At 42.4% G+C, this 18,990-nt stretch overlaps 2 protein-coding genes and 1 pseudogene across 7 annotated transcripts in view; 1 reads left to right on the forward strand and 2 right to left on the reverse strand.

The window, feature by feature from the left end:
• The window catches only part of MBTD1 (mbt domain containing 1), a 68,817-nt gene extending 61,826 nt beyond the window's left edge, over window positions 1-6,991 (reverse strand). The window contains exons 1-2 of one of the 5 annotated variants that reach the window (XM_055331892.1): window positions 6,663-6,787; window positions 5,646-5,709 (exon numbers count right to left, since the gene is read on the reverse strand). Coding sequence is in view for 3 of the 5 variants with exons in the window: in XM_055331854.1 (XP_055187829.1) it covers window positions 6,663-6,806 (144 nt within the window). In the remaining 2 variants the exon portion in view is untranslated. Of the gene's footprint in view, window positions 1-5,645; window positions 5,710-6,376; window positions 6,616-6,662 lie in introns of those variants that run through there. The other 4 variants (XM_055331881.1, XM_055331854.1, XM_055331863.1 and 1 more) reach the window with 4 other exon arrangements.
• Window positions 6,992-7,041: 50 nt separating this feature from the next.
• UTP18 (UTP18 small subunit processome component) overlaps window positions 7,042-18,990 on the forward strand; it is a 41,177-nt gene continuing 29,228 nt past the window's right edge. For both annotated transcript variants that reach the window (XM_055331904.1, XM_055331911.1), the window contains exons 1-4: window positions 7,042-7,474; window positions 10,112-10,224; window positions 11,315-11,413; window positions 17,480-17,547. In XM_055331904.1, coding sequence (XP_055187879.1) covers window positions 7,136-7,474; window positions 10,112-10,224; window positions 11,315-11,413; window positions 17,480-17,547 — 619 coding nt within the window. In that variant the 5' untranslated portion in view covers window positions 7,042-7,135. The remainder of the gene's footprint in view (window positions 7,475-10,111; window positions 10,225-11,314; window positions 11,414-17,479; window positions 17,548-18,990) is intronic.
• LOC129505410 (60S ribosomal protein L27a-like) lies at window positions 7,944-10,011 on the reverse strand (annotated as a pseudogene).

An 18,990-nucleotide genomic window follows, 5' to 3' on the forward strand; every position in this document is an offset into this window, starting at 1 on the left:
ACTTGTGTTAGCTCTCTCTCAAATAAATAATTCATTAAACTGGTGGGGTGCCTGGGGTTCAGATGGTTAAGTGTCTGTCTTTGGCTCAGGTCATGATGCCAGAGACCTGGGCTCTCTACTCAGCAGGGAGTCTGCTTCTGTTTCTCCCTCTGCCCTTCCCCCTACTCATGCTCTCTCTCTCAAATAAAATACTTAAAAACTTCATTAAACTGATAAAAATGGAAAGATTGATGATATTTGGCATGGCAAATGTATGTGTGAAATAGTCCTGATAGATCCTTGACAGGAAGGAAAACTTATGCCATCTTCTAGGAAGGCAATTTGACATTAGTTGTGAAATCTTAAAAAAAAAAAAAACAAAAACAAAACACAAGAGTATGCCTTTCGACCATGTAATTCCACTTTCTGGAATCTGTTCTTTAGAAATACTCCATAGGAAACAAGAACCTATATGGAAAGAGGTTTCTTGCAGTGATAACATAATAGAAACTGGAGGCAATCTAACCAACAGTAGGGGAATCATTAGTAATTGGTAAGATACTGAGTGAAAAAAGTAAATTGCAAAATAGGAATAGCATGACTCACTTTTTATTAAAAGAAACAATGTATGCTGGCATATGCACAGATTGATGTATCTTCGTTCATATATGCATTTAGGAAGATCCTAGCAGGAACAGCTAAACTATTAACAGGGTGAGAATGGAATGGGAGGACAATTTTAATTTTTCTATGGTTTTCATTTTCTTTTTTTAAAGAACAAATGTGTAATATTTCTTTAGTGAAAAAATAAAAAGGTTTTTATAGTGACAAAATATAAGGTAACACCATAAATTACAGTAAAATTCCATTTCCCTGCTATAATTATTGCCCTGATGAACCTTGTACCCTATAAAATCTACAAAGGAATTGAAATGTAAAACTTTTCTAGGAAAAATTTTACAGAAAATATTTGAGATTCTAAATGCAAGCATGAGTACACAACCAAGTAATAATAGAATTTCAATATGAATACTCATCCTAAATTAATCAGCTCATCATCATCCAAACCAATAGGGTAGTATAGGGGCCCACATCATTTTCCAGGTTTTATATTAGTCATGAAATATAAGCTTCCTAAATCCTTGAATTTGAAGGTTGTGTACACTCAAAATTAAAATGAAATGAATAAAGAGATGTGATGACTGGACTCAACAGGAGCTATTTAGCTCTTACTGGTTTTCCTCATTCTGCCATCAGGACGAAAAGCAGTCTGGCATGGTGATAAAATTCACTGGCCTTAATAGATATGCCTTCTTTCTTTTTCAGCTTAATATTAAGAGGAAGATGAATGGTGAGGATTTAGGATTACTGGTTTTTTGTCTTCCACAAAACCAATGTGAAAGAATAAATTCATGTCAATGATACAATCAGAGGAAATGAAAGCAGTAATATAATAAGTAAACCCCTCAAAGAAACAAAAAAAAAAAATATCCAGGAACAACAGGAGAGGACAGTATTCACACAACAGTATTCTACAGTTTAAAGCAACAGTGAGCAAAAGGAAGCTTTTCTTGGATATACAAAAAGTACACATTTCTATCCGTTTGGGTTCATGTTCTGGTTGTATCATGACTCTTTGGATGTTACAATTACTTGGGTCTGTTTCCCTCTCTTCTCAATAAGGAAAACATCACTTACTACACAGGATGTATGATAAAGTAATTCACACAGATGGGCTTTCAGTTCTTCAAAAGAAAGCTATGAATCCTTAAGTATGAACCTGAAAAGCTAATTAAAAATAAGATGATCGGGTCAAAATTAAGCCTGAATGGCAGTAGCCAAGAGGGTTTTTAAGATCACTATCAGCTATCTACTCTAAGGCAAATAATAGAATTCATGCTAAGGCTGGAATTGCAGTAGTACAGATGTAGTTTGAGCAATCAAATGAGCTCATTTATTAATATGTTAACACAGCAAAAAATAAGTTAAACATGTGATACAACCTAAAAACATGGACCTAAGATGATGATAGTCTCTTGGTGTCTGTCTTTGAAAATATATTTGGAGCTGGTTGTGCAAAAGATAATCACTAAACAATAATAAATCATGGGCTATTAATAATGAAATAATTAAAATAGGATTAAACACATACATACACACAAGGGAGTTATTTTTCTGGTGTATACAATAATCTTACGACCAGCTAACTAAAGTTTTGAGGTCTAAAAGTAAAGCAATAGATGATACCATCCGATATTTATTGAGGAATATAGACAGATTATGCTAAGCAACAGAAATACAAAAAAGGGCTAGATTTACTATGCATGTCCTCTACAGAGACTACAAACTGTGGTCAAATAGTTGGGGGAATAAAAAATTACTGAATTAATTAGTAAGTTATTGTATGTGACCTATTCCATAAAAAGTAGTAACAGGTATAGTGAAAAAGGAAAAAGGGATTTTGAGATCATCTCTTAATACTGTATCATTTATGCCAGCTCACAATTTCTTATATGCTGGTCATCATATCTGATTGGTTTACAGAAACCCTGGGAATAAGGCAGGGCTGCAGCTTGGCCCACAGGTAGGTGAGAAAGATGATACCTGAAGAGGTTAAGCAACTTGCTTAAGATCACAGGTCAGGAGGTAGCAGAGGGAGAGCCTGGCCAGTTTGCCAACTTTGTCTAGAGCTTATTTCTACTACGTTAAACTTTAAGTTGTCAACACTAAAGTGAGAACTAGAAAGGAGTTCAGAAATATTCAAATGCAGTTGTTTCCCTGATCAATCTGATAAAAACTTTGGGCATGCATTAAAAACAGAGTCCTAAGCCCCACTGCAGACCTACTGAATGATAATCACAAGAGAGTCCTGTATTATTACAAGACCCCCAAGAGATGGTTTTAATGATTAGGTAAGCTTGGAAAACACTCTTCTATATCTGCATGTCCAACATGGCAGATCTGTGGCTTTTTAAATTTTCACTGATTAAATGAAAAGAAAAAAACTGGGTCTTTTAATTACACTAGCTACATTTTAGGTGCCCAAAAGCCACATATGGCTAGCGGCTGCTACATACTGGACAGTACACATATAAGACATTCCTATTACCGCAAGGAGTTCTTTTGGACAATGCTGATTCTAGACCAGCTCTTCAACTCTGAGATGAGAAGACTGAGGCTTAGGATCTCATTTGACAAGTGCAGTGAGGCTAGTCAGTGGCAGACCTGAAACACTAACCTAGTTGGCCAGTACCTCTCTTAATCATTTTATCCTACCTCAAATTGGGCTTTTTCAAATGGGAATTATTTTCTTTCCACTCTTTCTTGTAGGTTCCAGCAAAAAAAAGAAGTCTAAATTTGTGTAAGTCTTAAAAAAAAAAAGAGAAAAAAGTCATTAAACAATCATGATTAAATCTAAAACAATCTGCAATTTTTATATAAAACTAAAGGTTAGTGTTGGACAGTTATGAATAACCTAGTGTTAGAAGGCAAATCTTAACTATTTTAATTCCATCCTCAGGGATCCCTGGGTGGCTCAGTGGTTTAGCACCTGCCTTTGGCCCGGGGCGCGATCCTGGAGTCCCGGGATCAAGTCCCACATCGGGCTCCCAGCATGGAGCCTGCTTCTCCCTCTGCCTGTGTCTCTGCCTCTCTCTCTTTCTCTCTCTAGGTCTATCATGAGTAAATAAATAAAATCTTAAAAAAATTCCATCCTCTTCTATTGACTTGATGTTTTCACTTTCTCTTGGACTCGAAACCCTGAAACTAATGTTATATTTTAACTGGCTTACCTTAATATTTAAATGTGAAAAGGTGACCTCTTATTCAGCAAACACTTTAAATATGAAAATTAAGAAATAAGGAGCAACCAAAAAATAGTGACTTTCTAATTTTAGAATGTGGTCACTCAAACCACTGAGCACTCTTGGCTTTCAGTAATCTAGTGGTTTTGTATTTGACATTAATATGTTGTTTTCACTTGTAACCCTACAGCTCTACCTTCTTTTGACTATGTTATATTTTCAAACAATTTGAGGGACTAGAAGCATTTGAACCTGTAGGAAGATTTGTTGGAGTCTAATCAGGTCAACATATAACCAGTCACAAAAAATACAACAGTGTCTTCTTTAAAAATAAAACCAGTTGTTCCTGTCTAGTATGTTCAGAATGCAAATGTTTCCAAGTCAGTCAGCTTCAGTCATGACAGTTCATGTTTAAAGTGAGCAGGAAAATAACCTGGAAGTTCACGGTAATTAAAACTTTAAAGAAAGAATCATATAGTTTTATCAGTTTTTTTCAGTACCTAGTATTGATTTAGTGACTGGATTTAGATGAAATTGATGTCAAACTCTATAAAATCAAAAACTGGATTGTTGAAAAAATGGCCCCACACAAGATACTTACAAACAAATACTTATTCAAGACAGCTTTGCCATAATTTGTAAGGCACCAAGAAGCCTTGAGGATGGGGTCTATATAAATAGAAGCTACTTGTTATTCAGAGAAAGATGGTGCCAAAAAAAAAAAAAAAAGACTGCTATTTTCTTTCTAAACACTCATTGTTGTTGACATAAACAAACAAAAAAACCCACAGTTTCAGTAAGCAGGGTAGAGCACAGCTAGAGTCTCTAAGTCAGGAGAGGGGGGAGAGAGAAAAATGTGTTTCAGTACTTTAAAGAGACGACTGGTATTTTAAAAGGAAATTTATTCTATGGCTTTTAGACCTGATTCATTACTTCTACATCTAATCTGTTATGTCTTGACTTTTCACTATATTAGGAAGAAGAAAAACAAGTGCCCTGAGGATTCTTATGCCAAAAAAACTACTTTCGGAGGCAGCACAGCTCACCAAATGAAGAACATCAGAAAAACGTTTACTTACAACAGCAGAAATGGAACTATCTCAACTACTGAGTGATAAATGGCATATGCTGACGTAAAGAACATGAAAACTATTGCAAACTGTAAGCAAATATAAAAGTGTTCCCAAAATTTCAAATCTCATAAAAGAACTGCAAAAGAAAGTAATAATAAATAAAGAAAGGAAAGTATTGTGAAGGAGGGACCTTGAGAAGGAAGCCCGGCTTGAAAGGAAGACGCAGGTCAAGGCGTGGGGGCAGTTCTGACCGCGTCTGTAGCAGGAGATGCTTCTAACAGCTTCAATACTACTGTCCCCAAAAGACCATTTTAGGCAGCTTTAGGGAAAGTGATTTAGGCAACGGGCAAATGTGCTTTGAGAGGGAAACAGAGATGCTGCTGAATTTTCTACCTATGAAAAGATGCACTAGTGAGAGAAAACGGCCATGAAATCCCAGACTGTAATCCCCAAGCTCCCTGTCGAAAAATATCAACATACAAGCCAGCGCAATTGAAAAATGACCCAGCCAAGTTTTCAGCTGGCCCTCACTATCTCTCAAACCCCCCCTTCCTCCACTTCCCTGCTGTTCTTTTCTGGCACACAAAATATAGGCCAATGAGCGGTGGGTGGGTGAGGAGGATGTGAGAGAAAATTTGAGAAGTAAAAAAGGGAGCAACTTCACAAGGACATGAATGAGACTGAAGGGTCTCATGAGGGTAGGCAAACAGTTCGAACGGAACGGGCTTTTCCTGGGCAGCAGAGAGCGTGCAGAGTTGGGAAGGGTTTAAGCAGAGGCCAGACTACCTACCACTTGTCAGAGAGGCTGCAGAGGGGACGGCTGCTTTGGGTGACCTCTAATGTCTCTTCCGACTCTGAAACGTCAGGATTCTTATTTCACAAGAGAGAACGCCATGGTCCCGAAAGCCCACCGACCTAGAACCCTCTTAAACGAGCGGCCCAGGTGGCTGCTTCCCCAGCACCACTCCCACCTCTCCCTCCCTCCCTCCCTCCCTCCCACACGTGCCCACCCCGCCCCCTTTCAGTATTTCCACCTCCACGTGCGAAACGCCTCGCGGCACTCGCCCCGGAGCGGAGAGGCACCTTTCCCCGCGAAGCACCCCAACTAGGCCCCCCCTCCCCGGGCCAAGGGAGGACTCCACTCTCCCACCCTGGACGGCTAAAAAAGGAAAAGTCTCAAATCCATCCTCCCTCCCCACACCAGCCAGAGCTGAAGGGGGGGGGGAGGGGGGGCGGGACGCAGGGGAAAAACTTTCTTCGAAGATTTTTCTCCCAGAGAGTGAAGGGAGTAGAGGGAACCCCGCCGAGTCCGGGGGCTGAAGGGGCGGGGGGAGTGGAACCCCCCCCCCCGAATCGTTTAACGGCCGGTAGGGGGAGGGGCACTCTGGAGGTTGAGGGGGCGTGGGATGGAGAAGCAGGCCTGGGAGCGAGGTCAAGGAGCTGCAGGGGTTCCTGGGGTCGGGGAGCTGCAGGCGTCCCCCCCACCTGGCACACAAAGCGGCTGCCGCGCTCGGCTCTCACCAGATCCTTTGTGTTTTCCATCAGGGCCTCATGGGTAGGGGTTGTCCGTGCTCCCCGGGCCCGCGGCGCCCCCTCCCCGAGCTGGGGGCAGGCGCCTCTCCCTGGGACTACGGCGACTACAGGGGGGGTCCCCGCTGGGCCCAGACCGGCGGCGGCTGCGGCAGCCCCCGGATTTCCCCCCTTTAACTCGGGTGGCCCCAGGATATCAACAACATTAGCATAGCCCTCCCTCCCCAGCGCGCCTGCGCCGTGACCCGCGCCCCGATTGGCCCACTTCCCTACATACCCTCCTCTCTCGCTCCTCCAGCGTGGGACCCTCTGCAGGCTCCGTACTCCAAGGGCCGTACCAAGACGAGGGGGTGGGAGAGGCCACCGCGGCTCGAGGGAGGTCGAGTGGCCAACAAGTCGGGAAGAGGAGCAGAAGTTTCATTCAGTCCTCCCAGCTGACACTCCGGCTTCCCTGCGTTCCTTTCAATCAGCTGCAGCTGCGAAGTTGTGTTGGAAAAAAATTTCCACTCCGGTCACGCCGCTTCCCCCTCCACCCGGAAGATTGGTCCTCCCGGAGGAACTCCCCTACGGGGAGGGGCTGGGGGGGGGGGAGTGGGCGTTACGTAGGGAGAGAGTGCTGGTCACGTGCTAGCGGGCCGCGCAGGCTCGGTCCGACCCCGCGGGGCCTCAGCGGCCGCGGCAAACGCACCACGTCGGCGCACGCGCAGCGAGGCTCCACGTGAGCGCCTGCGCTTCTTCTCAAGCCCAACGATGCCGCCGGAACGTAGAAGCCGAACGAGACCGGACCGGAGAACCGGAGCGAGGCTGGGCCGGAAGAGCCGAAAGAAGCCGGACCGGAGAGCCGCAGCAGGGCCGGGCGGGCCGCCCCGCAAGGCTGCTCCTTCATCCCAGCGGAAACCGCCGGCCCGGCCGAGCGCAGCGGCCGCTGCGATCGCAGTCGCGGCGGAGGAGGAGAGACGGCTCCGGCAGCGGAACCGCCTGGCGCTGGAGGAGGACAGGCCGGCCGTGGAGCGGTGCCTGGAGGAGCTGGTGTTCGGCGACGTCGAGGACGACGAGGACGTGTTGCTGCGGCGTCTGCGGGGCTCGCGGGTGAGGGAGGCCGCGGCGCGCGGGCTGGGCGCGCGCGGGCTGGGCGCGCTCGGGCGGGGCGCGCGGTGGGCGGCGAGCCTCCGGGGGCGGAGCCTGGGCGACCTGCGGCGCCGGGCGCGCTCCGGTCGGCGAGCGCCGGGGAACGCGGGCGCCGGCGGCTGCGGGGCTGCAAACCTCCGCTGGGCGGAGACCTCGCCTTTCCCCGCCCCCGGGGAGCGCCCCCGCCCGGTACTCAGCCGGCGCTCTGCGCGGACGCGTAGCCCGCGGCAGTCGTGGGCGTCTTTCGCGGCTCGGCCCCGCCACTCTCGGTCTCTCCAAGCCCAGTGTTTCTTTCCTCGTGGTCGTTCGATCCCCCGCCTTGCTGGGATTCGGGAGCTGTGGAATCAGAATGTGCGTTTTAAAAGAGCTTCTCCGGTGGCTGGCTCGCCAACTTTTGAAAACGATCGTGCGTATTTATTCACCAGATCCTTGTTAGTCTGTTGGGGGCCACGTCCTTTGCCCGGGGGTGAAAACCCCGCGTGCTTTTTATCATCCCCCTTTTCCCCATTTATTTTGATCACTTTTTGGGGGGACACTTTAAGTTTTCCCTTTTACGCCTTGCCTGGCTTTTCTCCCAAGACAGGGAGTTCCAGGCATCGTTCTAGGCAATGGAGGAGACACAACAATGGACAAAACCAGACAAAAATCCCTTGCTCTCTTGGAGCATGTGTACTAGTGGCAGAAGAAGAAGGTAAAGCAAAATGCAAGTATGTCAGTGACGAGTGCTGAAGAGAAGAAAAATGAAAGCATTGGGGAAAGGAAGACGAGTGTATGTAGAGACAGGTGTAATTTTACATAGGATGGCCAAGCAAAGCCTCAGGGAGAATACCGTTTGGTAAACGAATGCGGACCTAGAAAGTGGCCAGTGTCCGTTGATTGTCACTACCTCCTGTGGGTGGTAATGAGGGAAACTACAAAAATCTCCTTGGGAGATAGAGAACTGTTACTGGAAAGCTGCTGGCCTGCGGGACAGTTTCATAGTCGAGAGAAGGAAGAATCCGGGTGAGGTGGGGTTTATTGGACTTTGAGGGATCATAGGTTGGTAATAGACCAGCAAGAAAGTATATATATGTATATATTTTTTTTGAAAAGCACTTGTTGGCATTTACTGAATCTCCCCCTCTGTGGCTTCAAGCTACTAGAACGCTTGCGTCCCCCACACCCTTTATCTTCTCCTCAGCTCTTCTACTGAAGAATTTGGCCTTCACGATGACAGGCTGTTTTGGGAGCTTTCCCTTTCCCAAAACTTCGTAGTAGCCCGATCGCACCACATGGATAATAGGAGCAGCTCCAGTCTTGTTTTTGGCAGCCTTTACCCGTGTCTGCTCACTGACTAAGGTCCACAGTTTATCAAGGTTGACAGTTGGGCAGAAGCTCTGGTTTCTCTTTAAGTGGTAATGTGTCTCATACCGACTTTTCCAAAGTAACCTGGGTGATATTTGTCCAAGTTGATCCTGTGATGATGCATGCCACCAGCATTACCCCGGCCTCCGGGGTGCTTCCAGTGCTTACCCATGTGGCCGTGGCCATGGCTCACGTGGCCCCGAAATTTCCGGGTCTTCCTTCCTCTGCATGGCGTGTAGGCCCAGAGGAAAAAGAGTGGTGTCTGCGGAATCTCTCGAGCTACCGACAACGGGGGCGGAGCCAAGAGACTCCGCAGGAAAATATTTTGACATGTATTAGTAGTCTTTGGGAAAGCTCAAGCTCACATCTGGGAGTATTGTGATCTAGATCTATCTATTTATTTATATTTTTAAAAGATTTTATTTATTCATGAGGGAGATACAGAGAGAGGCAGAGATACAGCAGAAGCAGAGGGAGAAGCAGGCTCCACACAGGAAGCCCGATGTGGGACTCGATCCTGGGTCTCCAGGATCATGCCCTGGGCTGAAGGCGAACGCTTAACCGCTGAGCCACCCGGGCGTCCCTGTGATCTAGATTTAGGTTTGATAGTCTGGTATAAGTTTTCTTTTTTTTTTTTTAAACATTTTCTTTTTTTAATTTTTATTTATTTATGATAGTCACAGAGAGAGAGAGGCAGAGACATAGGCAGAGGGAGAAGCAGGCTCCATGCACCGGGAGCCCGACGTGGGATTCGATCCTGGGTCTCCAGGATCGCGCCCTGGGCCAAAGGCAGGCGCTAAACCGCTGCGCCACCCAGGGATCCCTGGTATAAGTTTTCTTAAGGTAGGGTGTCAAACATGGTGATGGAGCAATGGAGAAGAGGTAGGTCTAAGAATGTGAAATGCTAGTCGTGATTTTTGATACTAGTCTGCTCTGGATCCCGTGATTTCTGTAGTTCCAGGATTTTTCCTGCTCCTTTCCTTATCTGTCAACTTAACCTTTTGTTCTTGCCTTACTTGGTCCTTTGCTTTCAGCATGTCAGCTTTCTCTCCGTGACTGTTGGTCCTACCTACCTGTCCAGCGTATGGTACCTTTGTCTAATCTCTGTTTTCTCTTCTGCCGCCAGCATTTGCTGTGGTAGCATTCTGTCCCATTATTCGATAAGAGGGCCTACAAAGCATTCTACAAGACCTCTAACTGTAAGGTGTGTTGTCTGCTGAAAAACTCAGTGCTTGAGGGCATTTTGTCTCCTAGGTTCAAGCACAGGAAGACTCAGATGATTCGGAAGCAGAGAAGGAACCAAAAGATAATTTTCTATTTCAAAAGAAGCCGGTTTGGGTGGATGAAGAGGATGAAGATGATGAAATGTAGGTTGCCTAGTTTTTCCTCACAGAATCTCTCTGGATACTTTAAGAGTTATTTTGCAAGTTTTAAAGAAGTTCTCTTTGTTGTGATTTACTACATTCTGATTACATGAAGATTTGAAAAATACTGTAAAGCAGAGGAAAGAAAAGGTCATTCATAAACCCACCCCAAGGGAGAACTGCTGTTAACATGTTGGCATTCTTCTCTCTTGCTCTCTTCTCTTGTATACTTCCTTCAATAGCAAAGAAAGCATAGTGTTTGCTGTCACATTTGAGTTTGCCTTTTAATTTGACCAGTTCCTAAGTGACCAAAGGCAAGTTTGGAACCTGCCTTTTCTTTTTTGAACGGAGGTAATAATAATAATATCAGAAGGCTCTTGAGATTAAGTGGAATAGTGTATGCAGAGCTCTTAGCACAATGTCTGAAACAGAAAAGGCAGAAAAACTGGCACACTCAATGTTGTACTTTTAAGGGATGAGAATGTATCTTGCAAGCATTTCTCCCTCACTTAAGAATAAAATCATTTATAAATGTTTTTAAATGGATAGATTATAGTCTATTATTTGAATTAACCGTAATTTACATAGGTATTGTCAGAAAAGATTTCCTATTTTTCCCTTTAGTAAGTTGATACTGAGACAAGCATTTTTCTGCATAAACCTTCTGCTTTATATTTATTTCTGTAAGAAAGATGTTCTGAGGTAGAATTACTTAAAAGGTATAGGCACATATAAGATTCTTGATAAAAACTGCCAGACCGTGAGGTTCTCCCAGTTTACCTTCCCATTGAATGGTGTGCATTTCACTCCATTCTCATAAACAATGCTTATCTTTTTTCAGACTTTGCCAGTTTAATGGGCAAGAAATAAGTACTTGATTTGTGTGGTTTTTGTCATTAAGTATTGGTATTTTTTCAGAGCATTCTTTATTATGTGGTTATCTTTTTAAAAAAATAATGTGTATTTGATATTCCAGACCTTGCAAATCTTGACCTATATTTGATTAAATGTGTTCTTAAATTATTAAAGGGAACAATTAGTTCTGACATCTTTAAAATTAGTAATTTTAAGCATACTGTTCTGTTTTTAATAGGGTTGACATGATGAACAATAGGTTTCGGAAAGATATGATGAAAAATACCGGTGAAAGCCAACTTTCAAAAGACAAGCTTCAAAAGAGACTGAAGGAAGAGTAAGTGTCCTTTTCCATATAATTTACCAAGCTTTAACTTATAGTCATTGGTCTATTTGGATTCACTGAGTCTTTGGTTATAACAGTTTCTTGGGCAGTGCGATTTCAATTTTGAAGTAGTGAGAACATTGCTACTGGAAGAAATGGTTAAGTTTTAGTATTTTGGAGGGAGAGTGAATACAAATACAAAAGAATTTTGGAGACTCTTGGAATCCTACCATCCACATATAATCAGCGATAATAGCGCTTGCTTGCTCATTTATTTGTTTATGGTAAATCATCTCTTTCCCATAGGCTCTTTCTAGGCTCCTTTAGTTGAACAAAGCTGGGAAATGGATGTGTATTTTATTATTTTTTAAAGATTTTATTTATTTATTCATGAGAGACACAGGCAGAGAGAGAAACAGGCTCCATGCAGGGAGCCCGATTTGGGACTCGATCCCGGGACTCCAGGATCATGCCCTGAGCCAAAGGCAGGCGCTCAACCGCTAAGCCACCCAGGCGTCCTGGATGTGTATTTTAAAATAATGATTTCATGGGGGTACCTAGGTGGCTCAGTCTTTTAAGCATTGCACTTCGGCTCAGGTTGTGATCTCAGAGTCCGGGATCGAGCCCTGTGTTGGGCTCTGCACTGAGAGGGTAGTCTGCTTCTTCCTCTCTGTTCCCCCTACCCCCCTTGTAAGCACTCCCCCCCCCTTCAAATAAATGAATAAAATCTTAAAAAAAAAAACAAACATTTTTCTCTTTAAAAGAGAGAAATCAAATTAAAAGATTTCATCCTGATTCTTCCAATTCACATTTACAGATCTTCAGAAATACTTTTTTTCTTTCAATATTTTAAATTAGTAAAAAAAGTTAGTAAACATACAGTTAGTACAGAAAGTTAGTAAACATACAGTTTCAGGGTAGCATTTAGTGATTCATCACTTGCACATAACACCCAGTATTCATTACGAGTGCCCTTCTTATTGCTCATCACCCATTTAGCTCATCCCCTACCCACCTCTCTCTATCAACCCTGTTTGTTTTTATCTTTAAGAGTCTTTTACGGTTTTTTTCCTTTTCTCTGTCTTTCCCCTTCCCAAAGTTTATTTCTTTTGTTTCCTAAATTACACATATGATGAAGTCATATGGTATTTGTTTTTCTTGGATTGATTTCACTTAGCATAGTACACTGTGTTAATATACTGTATTGTTGTAAACGGTAGATTTTATTCTTTTTGATGGCTGAGTAATAATCAATTGTATAAATATACCACATCTTCTTTATCCATTCATCATTTGATGGACACTTGAGCTCTTTCCGTAGTTGGGCTATTGTTGATAATTTTACCATAAATGTTGGGAGGTTTGTACCCCTTTGAATCTGTATCTTTTGGGTAAATTCCTAATAATACAATTGCTGGATCATAGGGTAGTTCTGTTTTTAATCTTTTGAGGAACCTCCATACTATTTTCCAGAGTCGCTTACCCCAGTTTGCATTCCCACCAACAGTGCAAGAAGATTCCTCTTTCTCCACATCTCTTTCTCAACGTCTGTTGTTTCCTGTGTTGTTAATTTTAGCCATTCTGACAGGTGTGAGATGGTATCTCATCATGGTTTTTATTTATATTTTCCTGATAATGAGTGATGTTGAACAATTTTTCATATGTCCGTTAGCTGTCTGGATGTCTTCTTTGGAAAGGTGTCTGTTCCTGTCTTCTGGATTATTTGTTTTTTGGGTGTTGAGTTTGGTGAGTTCCTTACAGATTTTTGGATACTATTGCTTTATTGGATACGTCATTTGCAAATATCTCTCATTTCACAGGCTACCTTTTAGTTTTGTTGATTGTTTACTTTGTCTTGCAAAAACTTTATCTTGATGAGATCCCAGTAGTTAGTTCATTTTTGCATTTGTTTCCCTTGTCTCTAGTAAAAAATTGCTGTGGTTGAGGTTAAAAAAGTTACTGCCTGTGTTTTCCTCTAGGGTTTTGATGATTTCCTGTCTCACATTAGGTCTTTTATACATTTTGAATTTATTTTTGTGGATGGTGTAAAGAAGTGATCCAGTTTCATTCTTCTGCATGTTGCTATCCAGTTTACTCAGCACTGTTTGTTGAAGAGACTGTGTTTTATTAGAAATTCTCCTTTTTTGAAGATGAGTTGACTATATAGTTGTGGATAAAAACATTTTGTTTTTGTATTTTTAAAGATTTTATTTATTTGAGAGTGAGTGAAAGAGAGAGGGCATAATAAGTAAGGGGAGGAGCAGAGAAAGAAGAGCAGCAGGCTCCGCACTGAGCAGGCAGCCTGATGTGGGACTCCATCTTGGAATTCCAGGATCATGACCTGAGTCAAAGGCAGACACTTAACCAACTGAGCCACCCAGATTCCCCTAAAAACATTTAAAACTCAAAATTTTTAGGGGCACCCAGCTGGCTCAGCCAGTAGAGCATGTGACTCTTGATCTCAGAGTCATGAATTCAAGTCCCACACTGGACTTAGATCCTACTTTAAAAAAATTAATAAGAATTTTTATTAGTTTTGACACACTTTTTTTTTTAAAGATTTTATTTTATTCATGAGAGACACACAGAGAGAGGCAGAGTCATAGGCATAGGGAGAAGCAGGCTCCATGCAGGGAACCTGATGTGGGACTCTATCCTGTGACTCCAGGATCACGCCCTGTGCTGAAGGCAGACACTGAACTACCAGGTGTCCCTTGACAACTTTTTTTGTATTCCTATAGATTCATTGCACTATCACCTATCACTTTTTTTCAATTTTTAATTTTTTTTAAAAGGTTTTATTTATTCATGAGAGAGACAGAGAGAGACAGAGACCTAGGCAGAGGGAGAGGGAGGCTCTTTGCAGGGAGTCCAATGTGGGGCTTGATCCTGGAACTCTGGGATCACTCCCTGAGCTGAAGGCAGACATTCAACCACTGAACTACCCAGGTATCCCTCACTTTTTTTTTTTTTTTAAAGATTTATTTATTTTAGAGAGTGTGAGTTGGGGAAGGGGCAGAGGAAGAGGGAGAGAATCTCAAGCATAATCCACACAGGGCTCAAACTCATGACCCTGAGATCATGACCTGAACTAAAACCAAGAGTTGTATACTCAACTGACTGAGTCACCCATGCGCCCCGTCACACACTTCCCTCCCTCCCTCTCTTCCTCCCTTCCTTCCTTCCTTCCTTCCTTCCTTCCTTCCTTCCTTCCTTCCTTCCTTCCTTCCTTCTTTCTTTCATTCATTTATTAGAGAGAGAGAGAGTATGAGCCGGTGGGGGGGGGGGTGAGAGGGAGAGAAGCAGACTCCATGCTGAGCAGGATGCCTGATGTGGGGCTCGATCCCAGAATGATGACCTGAGCCGAAAGGCAGATGTATAACCAACTGAGCCACTCAGGTGCCCCTGTCACTCACTTTTTTTTTTTTAAAGATTTTATTTATTCATGAGAGAGGCAGAGACAATAGGCAGAGGGAGAGGCAGGCTCCATGCAGGAAGCCCGATGTGGGATTTGATCCTGGGACTCCAGGATTATGCTCTGGGCCAAAGGCAGACACCCAACTGCTGAGCCACCCAGGTGTCCCTCACTAACTTTTTTAAAGCAGGTTTATTGAGGTATAATTTACACAGGGCTAAATACACCCTCTTAAAGTATTTTTCTGTCAATTGTGTTAAACACATACAGTCATGTAAACACAATTAAGGAATTAAGATACAGAACATGGCCATCACCACCAGAAACTTCTCTTATGCCTCTGTAGTCCATGCTCTCTCCTCAACTTTTAATTTTCTAGTTTCTGACAACCAACTGGTCTGTTTTTTCTTAACAAATTTCCTTTTTCCAGAACATAAACATAAATGAAATCGTATGGTATGTGGTCTTTTGAATTGTTAAACTCATTTGAATCTGTATTTCAAGTATGTTTGTCAGCTTGAGAGAAGATCTTTTTAGCATGAGACCTTTTGTCTTGCTTTGTTCCTGTTTTTATTACGCTTATAATCTCTTTAAATACTTAAGAATATTTGTGTTCACTCTTTGGAAGTCCTTGTATGCTAATTTTGTCAAGTGTGTCTTTTCTGTGTCTTTCTGTTGACTGATTTTTCTACTGGTTATGGCTCATGTTTTTCTGCTTTTCTGCATGTCTAGAAATTTTGATTGGATTTTAGGCAGTGTGAATGTTAAGTTGATCAGTGTCTGGATTTTGATTTTTGCTTTTTATTGAGTGTTGAATGAATGAGTACTTTTAATGAGTCTGTATCAGGGGGCAATTAATTGGCTTGGGGATCAGTTTAATACTTTTAGGACTGGTTTTTAGTTTTGTTGCAGAGTAGCATCTACTGTAGGCTGATTTAGACCCCCATTTCTGAGATATGCCCTTTCTGCCATCTCTGCTAAATGACCTGAGTTTCCAAAAGGACCTTCCCTTGGCTGGTTGGAACTCAGGTGTCTATAAACTCTGAAGTTATGTATCTGCCAGCTCCCTAGGGTTCTTTGCTGGACCTCATGGAGTTTCATCCTGTGAATATTCAGCTTAGTATTCAGCAAAAATGTGTGTGGACCCCTGTGCAGATTTTTGGAGCTTTTTTCCCCCCTTTTTTTCAAGTAGTCTCCATGCCCAGCAGGGAGCCCAGTGTGGGACTTGAACTCATGACCCTGAGATCAAGAGCTGACCTGAGATCAAGAGTCAGATGCCTAACCAACTAAGCCACACAAGTGCCTTTTTAAAAAAAAAATTATTTTAATTTTTAAATTTTTTAAAAAAATTTATTATTTATTCATAGGCATAGAGAGAGAGAGAGAGAGAGAGAGAGAGAGAGAGAGAGAGAGGCAGAGACACAGGCAGAAGGAGAAGCAGGCTCCATGCTGGGAGCCCGACGTGGGACTCGATCCCGGGACTCCAGGATCGCACCCTGGGCCAAAGACAGGCGCTAAACTGCGGAGCCACCCAGGGATCCCCAATTTTTAATTTTTTTTTTTAAGATTTTATTTATTCATGAGAGGCAGAGACACAGGCAGAGGGAGAAGCAGACTCCCTGTAGGGGCTCAGTGACTGAGCCACCCAGGCGTCCCGCATTTATTTTTTTTTTAAGGTAAATCCTTTCTTTAAATTAAAATTTTTTTTTTTCTTATTTTGAAGTAGGGTCTACACCCAGTATGGAGCTCCACTGCGGGACTTGAACTCACAACTGTGTGATCATGACCTGAGCTGAAATCAAGAGTCGGTCACCCAACCTGCTGAACCACCTAGGCTCTTTCTTTTTCTCTTCTGTTGTCTATTGCCTCTCAACTTTCATTTGTCTCCGCCTCTTTCAAGTCTTTTTCTCTTTGGTTTTGTGTCAGGGTCTCAAAAAATTGCCTCCAGGGGAAAATCTTGGGATGGCAGCGCCACCTTGTTATTTCCTTTCTCTCAGCGATCACAGTCTTATGTTGTTTGATGTCCAATTTCTGAAAACAGTTTCATATATTTTATCCAGTTTTCTAGTTGTTTATGGCCAGTGGGTTGAGTTTGGTAGCTTTGCCTGCACTTCTCTATTAAACAGAATGACTCTCTGTACTCTTCCAGAAACCAGTCTTTAAGAATATGCTTCTTACGCTTCTCCTAAAGCTTAACTTTTTTCAGAGTGAATTGCTGCAATTTTATTCGAAGGATATGTGATTGTGTTTTGTATATTTTTACCAACCTGGTCTTTTATTTTTAGACCTGTTTTACCATGTGCTCTATTACTGTAGCATTGGTTTATAGCCATAAGCAGAGTTCTTTACTTAGTCCTAAGATCTGAGATATGTTGATATGAGCAAATAAACAGACATGTAACTAGACAAAAATAATTAACAAATATGTATCCAGGTGTCCTAAATCTAAGACTAGTTTATATGGTTAGAAGTTCATAGAAGTTTCCCATGTAAGCAAGGCTATTCTCTGCAAGTAGTCTTTCTGTTCTTAAAGATCATAATTTCTTTGGCAGAGATTCTATGCATGTTCTCAAGGGTGAGCTAATCTATACCCTTTAAATCTCTCAAGCTTTGTGAACATTTTTTAGTTAACACAAAATTTCATCTTTGTATTTTTTGCTTAGATTCCAGCATGCCATGGGTGGAGTACCTGCCTGGGCAGAGACTAACAAGCAGAAAACATCTTTAGATGGTGAGTATTGATAACTGTTTAAGTTAGTAAATAAATCTATGTTGCTGTTCTGTTACATGAGCTTTCTCATGAGGCTGATTAAAACCTGGTGTTTCAAATATGTCTTTTTTTTCCCTCTCCTGTAAGTGTTTGGTTTCGAAGTCTACCAATTCTCTTAGGGAAGCTCTTTTACAATAGTATAAGACTATTTAATTGCATGTTCTCTGTTGTATGGACAGCAATGGGTGAGTTTTATGATGTTTCATTCTCAACAGAATTATGTTGCATTATGGCATAGGGTTAAGGAAAAGTGACTTATTCTTCAGTCAGAGCCCTTCTGAAGACATTGGCAGCTAATCTAGCTGTGTACTAGGAAATAAGATATCTGGGGAGCACATGTCAGGTCAGGCCCAGATGATCAGTCACTTTGTAAAGACCCATTTTTCAACTCCAGGTTTTAAGTTTGGTTGTATTATAACTGCTTTGTCCTTTTTAGCTCCTTGAGTTTTTTTATTTATTTATTAATATTTATTTATTCATGAGAGACAGAGAGGTGGAGAAACAGGCTCCATGCAGGAAGCCCGACACAGGACTCGATCCTGGGTCTCCAGGATCACACCCTGGGCTGAAGGTGGCGCTAAACCGCTGAGCCACCTGGGCTGTCCACTCCTTGAGTTTAGATATCATAAATGTGGATGGCTTACTAAGATTTGATTTGTGCTTGGAGTTACATATTTTAGAACTTGGAATTGACTTGAAATCCATTAGGGAGGTCGGAATATATCCTTCCATATAATGCAGTAGCTCTCTTCTTAGCATCCTTGATTTTGGATAAGCATCTGTTTGATTACCACCACCACTTTTCCTTCCTTTCTCCCTACTTGGCAGTCCTGTCCTCAGGGTCTTCGACTACAGGGAGCACATATATAAGGAACCAGTTGTTTTCTGTAATTCCGTTAGAAAATTCAATCTGTTACTAAGTCAAAAATTACCTCCATGTTTCCAGCCACATACTTTTAGAGGTTGAAGGAATTAGTGATATAGTCTGACTTTATCCACTACAGTAATCTTTTCTGCAACATCTATTATAGATAAACAGGTAAAAGAAAGTAAAAAAAGCGGGACACCTGGGTGGCTCAGGGGTTGAGCGTCTGCCTTTGGCTCAGGGTGTGATCCTGGAGACCCGGGATCGAGTCCCACATCGGGCTTCCTGTATGGAGCCTGCTTCTCCCTCTGCCTATGTCTCTGCCTCTCTCTCTCTCTATCTCTCATGAATAAATAAATAAATATATCTTTAAAAAAAAAAAGAAAGAAAGTAAAAAAGGCAAAAAGTCCTACCTTTTAAAAGTATACAGTTTAGAAAAAATAAGTCTATAGATTGTAAAAAAAAAAAGTATATAGTTTATTTTACCTCGTTTCCTGTAGAATTCTGTTGTTAGAGAAATGTCTTTCCAAGTTTTTTTT

Source organism: Nyctereutes procyonoides, unplaced genomic scaffold, assembly GCF_905146905.1.
Source record: "Nyctereutes procyonoides isolate TBG_1078 unplaced genomic scaffold, NYPRO_anot_genome, whole genome shotgun sequence".
NCBI lineage: Eukaryota > Metazoa > Chordata > Mammalia > Carnivora > Canidae > Nyctereutes > Nyctereutes procyonoides.